Here is a 6,384-nt window from a genome sequence, read left to right on the forward strand (position 1 = left end):
TAACGGCACTATATAGCCAAGCTAATGAGTTGGTATTTGGACAAAATTCAGGACAACAGTGTGTTGCAATGAGTTTATGCTCTTTGATTTACAATAACAAACAAGGAATCAATTCTGCTAATGATCTGGTTTCAATAATCAATATTGGAAATCAGTTGTATTCAAGTTTGTCTCAGTTAGCCAGACAATCATTTTTAATGCAGACAGAATTACCCACACTTTTAAATGTGTTCAAGACTGACTATGAGCTTCAATACAGTGAAAGTTACACTGGCAATATTCAGCAAGAAACTACAATAGAAGGATATCAGTACAGTACCTCCGTAGATAGAGCCTTTTTCACTTATAGCCAAAAATTTCAAAAATTTTGTCTTGACAAAAGGATGTACTGCGGTTGCTACCTGTTGTAAAGGCAATGTGGGCTTGAAAATATTCGATTCTCATGCAAGGGATATTTATGGTAGAAGCCATTCTCAAGGTACATGTGTGCTGCTTGAAGTAACATCACTGAATAGCTTAGTACATTATTTTCAGAGTATACATAACGATATATTTGAGTTGAAAGGGGTTAAAATTGATAAAGTTCAAAATAGTGCCCATTTTCAGTCATGCCTGTGAAACCAGAAAGTTCAATGTGAATTGTGCTGTACTGGCTTTCTATTCACTCTGCTACTCTGTAATAAAATCATGTACAGTATGGCAAAAGATTATCGAAATTCATCTTTGAACAAGTATTTACGGTCAGATGATTTGCCAAAAACTGATGTTTGTATAACTGAAGCAAGTTTAGATCTTAAAAGTGATTACAGTGAAGGAATATTGTCTGATTCAGTTGACAGCAAACCAATTCTCAAAAATCTTGTAAGAAATAATAGTTGAATGCACAGGGTTATTAATGTGGTTTTCAGATTTTTGTATGACATTAATTTTGAAACCCACAAAAAGGTCAAAATATGTGTTTTCCCTCTTGGTATGTAACGAAAGTCGAATGCCTTTAATTGAACACACTAAAACTGTAAATAGCACCGCTTCTCTTGTTGTGGCCATCAGCAGTATTAAATATTCAGAGATTTTTCTATTAAAAACAATATGAGCTATTGAACAGTAATATTGCCTCAATCTACTGATTTCTGACAACTCTCCTTCTGTGAACATTTGGCAACAAACTTTGACTTGGTACCAATAATAGATAAAAAATTCCATTCTTCTTGCAGTTAAAGACAATTAAGCACATTACCCACTCAGGGTTTGTAAAAGCCTTGAAAGTCCTTGAAGATGCTTGAATTTAAAAATTAAAAACTCAAGGCCTTGAAAGTACTTAAATTTGAGGACTAAGGCTTGATTTTTGCAATGCTTTTTATTTAGCAGTTTTCAAGTTGAAAATTACAGTACTTTCATGGAAAACCTGAGAAATAATATTAAATGATTTTAAAATTGCTTATGCAAACCTTTCCAAAAGGGGTCCTTCAATTTTCTAAAACTTGGCCTTTAAATTCATTGAAAAGTACTTGAATTTCAACCTTTGGCATCTATAGGAATGTTACGTATATGGCTTGATTGACCATATTTAGATAGCAATGTACTCTTACATGAAGTAGAGATCAGCAATAAAAGTGTGTCTTAGATAAATGGAAAAGCTTGGAGAGGTTCCTTGTCGAAACATGGTGTCAGAAGTGGTTATTTTTTAAAAAACTTCTAGCTAGCTGCATTGCTGAAGTTTTTCCTTGTTCGGCGTCTAGTCGGTTCAAGAAACTCTGGGAGCGGCGCGAAGCAAAATCACTGCAGTGAACGTCACTTACGGCGAATTCCTTCATCGACCACGTGCGTGGAAAGCGAAACGATGTCGTCTAGCGAGCAAGCTACACCACCGCCAGCTCCACAAGCTCCCCTACCGCCACAGATAAGCACTTTTCCTACAAACTTCCCTGTCCCAGCAGCTATGGTTTGTCGTGGAGATATCCCGAATAACTGGGAATTTTTCAAGCAACAATGGCAAGATTACGAAATAGCGACAGGATTAGACCAAAAGAGCCAACCAATACGGTTAGCAACGTTCCGTTCGGTTATAGGAAAAGAGTGTCTCCAGATTTTTCGGAATCTTAATTTTGGCTCTGGTGAAGTTACTATCTCTTCAGCACTCAAAGCATTAGAAGAGTATTTTCTCCCCAAGAGAAACGTAGTCTACGAAAGGTATGTGTTTAATTCTTGTTGTCAAATACCCGACGAAACTGTTGATTGCTTTATCAATCGATTGAGGAAATTGGCATCATCTTGTCAGTTTGGAGCTCTTACGGAAGAGATGATCCGAGATAGGTTAGTCATTGGCATTCAAGATAAGACTACGAAAGCTAGACTACTCAGAGAGAGAGATCTTTCCTTGGATAAAGCTCTCGACATGTGCAGATCAAACGAAGTAACGAAGAATCAGTTAAAAGCAATACAAAATGTTGACAAGAAAGATAATGACGAACTGAATTTCGTTCGTGCCAAGCATAAACCAGCACAAGGCAAGAAACCTCCATACCAAAAGAAGCCTTCAACACAAAAGAAATCTACAAGAAAATTTTGGAAATGCAAATATTGTGGTCAGCAAAAGAAGCATGCTAAACCGACTGAGTGTCCTGCACACGGGCAGCAATGTCGAATTTGTAAGAAAATGAATCATTTCGCTCACATGTGTCAGTCGAACAAAGAGAGAGTTCATGTTGCCGAGGAAGCAGAAGGTTATGAGTCAGAAGAATTGTTGTTACAGCTAGAAGAGATAACAGCAGTTAGTGGTTATGGTAAACAGCTGACATCTAACATTACTTTTATAGTAGATCAAAAGTACAAAGAGCAGCTTGTATGTCAATTGGACACTGGAGCAACTTGTAATGTGATCAGTCACAGAAGCCTGGTTCAACTACTCCAGAATGGTGATCCTCCTCTACGTAAGTCTAACTCACAGCTGAAGCTATTCGATGGTAGTTTGATGTCTCCCATGGGCGAGATTACACTCACAGCAGAGAGAAAAGGCAACCGCAGAGACCTAAGATTCCAAGTTGTTAACAGTACTAACAAACCTCTATTATCAGCTGAGACCTGTGAACAACTGGAGCTTCTCAAGTTTGAAGTGGATCTAGAGGAATCTATACATGTTGTTAAGAACAGTCTCCTGACCAGAGATCGGATTTTGAGAGATTACAGAGATGTGTTTGAAGGGTTGGGCCATATTGGAGATACCAAGATCGTCACGGACCCCAATATGAAGCCAGTGCAACACTCGCCACGTCGAGTACCAGTTGCCTTACGTGAAAGAGTTAAGTCCAAACTTGATGACCTGGAGAAGAAAGGAATCGTGGAGAAAGTCACCGCACCCACTGAGTGAATCAGTAGCATGGTTGTAGTAACCACACCAAACAAGATCAGAATTTGCCTGGATCATAAAGATCTTAACAAGGCAGTCATCCGTCCCAAATTTCAAATGCCCACCTTGGATGAATTGCTACCGAAACTCAGCAAAGCAAAAGTATTTAGCACCATGGACGCTAAAGATGGTTTCTATCAGGTTGGATTGGATACAAGCAGTAGCCTTAAGACCACATTCTGGACTCCTTTTGGGCGTTACAAGTATTTGAGACTCCCCTTTGGCATCAACCTAGCTCCTGAAGAATTTGAGTCCAAGCTACACGAGAAACTTGATGGTTTACCGGGAGTAGAGGTAATCAGAGATGACATATTAGTGATGGGCTATGGAGAGAACGACGAAGAAGCCAACCGGAATCATGATGAAAACTTACTTGGTCTGTTAGACCGTGCTCGTAAAGCAAATCTTCGTCTAAACAGCAGCAAGATGAACCTCAGGAAGTCCGAAGTTAAATTCATGGGACACTTGATCACCAAGAATGGGTTGAAGCCAGACCCAGACAAAATAAAAGCCGTGGAGGAGATGCCGAAGCCTCAATCAAAGAAAGAACTGTTAAGTCTCCTAGGATTTGTCAATTACTTATCGAAGTTCCTACCTAGGCTATCAGAAGTTGCACAACCACTGAGAGATTTAACTGCGAAGGAAGCTAAGTTTATTTGGTCAGAACAACACGAGGAAGCATTCAAAGAAGTAAGACAACTCGTGGTCAAACACCCTGTGCTCAAGTACTACGATTTGGCAGAAGAAGTCACCATACAATGTGATGCTAGTGACTATGGGTTAGGAGCAGCATTGCTACAAGGTGGCCAACCAGTCGCATTTGCTTCAAGATCTCTGTCACGGACCGAGAGGCAATATGCACAAATTGAAAAAGAGTGCCTGGCAATTGTCTTCTCATGTGAAAGATTCAGTCAGTACCTTGCTGGTCGCGAGAAAGTAAAAGTGGAATCAGATCACAAGCCCTTGCAGAGTATTTTTCAGAAGTCCATACACTCAGCTCCATGTCGGTTGCAGAGGATGATGTTACGGTTGCAACGCTTCAACCTAGAAGTTAAATACAAGCCAGGCGCACAGATGTACGTCGCTGATCATTTGTCAAGAGCCTCACTTGCCGATAGTTCGTCCAAGTCAGACAACTTTCAAGTTTTTGCCATGGAACTTGAAACACTTACCCCTTTGGACTCTATTAAAGTAGCTCCAGAAAGGCTAACTCAACTCCAGAAATGTACAGCGCAAGATCTTGTTCTCGAAACCCTGAAAACCACGGTTTTAACTGGATGGCCAGAGAGAAGAGAACAATGCCCAGTACAAATTCGCGATTACTGGAATTTTAGAGAAGAGATTTCGCTACACAATGGAATTCTGTTTAAGAGTCAGAGAGTGATAGTTCCTAAAGCTATGAGACCGGAGATGCTTTCAAGAATACACTCAAGTCATCAAGGAATTGCAGCATGCCTGAGGAAGGCTAAAGACATCGTGTTCTGGCCTGGCATGAATTCAGAAATCAAAGCCGTCGTTGAGAGATGCCCAGTTTGCGCCGATTTTCAAGCAAAAAATGTTAAGCAGCCAATGCAATCTCATAAAATTCCTGACAGGCCATGGAGCAAAGTTGGTACAGATCTGTTTTCATTAAGCGGAAAGAATTACGTCACAATCGTTGATTACTTCTCAGACTTTGTTGAAGTTGACGAACTTGAGGACACGACCTCACAGGCAGTCATACAAGTCCTTAAACAGCAATTCAGTAGACATGGAATCCCGGACACTGTCGTTTCAGACAACGGATCACAGTTTAGCAGTCACGAATTTCACGAGTTCTCACTCAGCTGGTAATTTAACCATGTCACGTCATCACCACATTATGCAAAGGCTAACGGGAAAGAGGTTCCTTGTCGAAACAAGGAACTTCTATATGGTAATATATTATTTTGATTGTTGTTTAGTACCATAACAACATTCATTACACTCCAGCAGACATAAATAAACATAAGTGGACTTATTCGTGACCGGCAATGATGAAATTGCGTGACGATAGTAATGATGGCAATATGGCAGTCCCCTAAAGATAACTCCAGATGTGCGATATTGAAAGCCCGAGTTCACGCAGATATGCGTCTAGTTTGATTAAGCGCAGCCCTTTCGCATACTTTCGAAAGAATGGGCAGAAGAGAGATAGGCCTATTATTGTTAAGTTCTTCGTGATTACCTTCTTTCGGAATAGGCGACACGACAGCTAATTTCCAAGATCATCCGAGGATATTTTCCACACGCACCGGAAGATGTAGTTGTGTGTGGTTCGAACTAAAGGTAAACGATTAAAAAAGAAAAAGGAAAGGCTTATGTAAGCTAATGCTACAAGATGTAAATCAAGGATACCGATACGAAACACAGATCTCATTAATGAAACAAAACGATTACAGCTCAAGATATGTGATCAGACTCACTTTTATCTGGCTCCTGCAGGTGGCAGTTGATAGGAGCTAGGATAGCCTTAAGAAACTAATGATAGCGAGAGTAAAAAAAAAGGCGGATCGCGCAACTCACAGATAAAACGTGATAGTGGCTGATTAAAACGTGATAGTGGCTGATTAAAACGTGATAGTGGCTGATTTAATCGTTTAATCGATTTCAAAGGTTATGTAACGAAATTTGATTCCTAGCAATCACGGCGTGAATAATAACTGCTTACACGTAACAAAACTGTTAATGAGTGATAGCTAAACAAACAGAAATAGAACGCTTTGCGAAAGTAACACCAAGGACTATTCAAAAGCCCTATCTGATTCACCGTTTTTTCTTGGAATTAATAATAATACTAATTTTATTAATTTCTATTGCGCAATTATCAATATAAATTTTCAATTGCGCATTACAATACGATCTTAATACAAATATATAAAAATGCAAATGTAAATGTAAATTTAAATATATAAATACAAGTAGAAAATATAAGATATATATATATAAGCATAACATCT

General features: G+C 39.3%; 1 protein-coding gene across 1 annotated transcript; it reads left to right on the plus strand.

Annotated features, from left to right (window-relative positions):
* Positions 1-1,840: 1,840 nt before the first annotated feature.
* On the plus strand, positions 1,841-3,367 carry LOC148721545 (uncharacterized). The gene has a single exon (XM_088736934.1). It carries the CDS (start codon positions 1,841-1,843, stop codon positions 3,365-3,367), a length of 1,527 nt encoding a protein of 508 aa, XP_088593060.1.
* Positions 3,368-6,384: the final 3,017 nt, after the last annotated feature.

This window comes from Stylophora pistillata, chromosome 10, assembly GCF_964205215.1.
Source record: "Stylophora pistillata chromosome 10, jaStyPist1.2, whole genome shotgun sequence".
NCBI classification, from domain to species: Eukaryota; Metazoa; Cnidaria; class Anthozoa; order Scleractinia; family Pocilloporidae; genus Stylophora; species Stylophora pistillata.

Bases quoted from the DNA above. Each gene is read 5' to 3' on its own strand.
- LOC148721545 (XM_088736934.1), top strand. From the start codon at position 1,841: ATGTCGTCTAGCGAGCAAGCTACACCACCGCCAGCTCCACAAGCTCCC.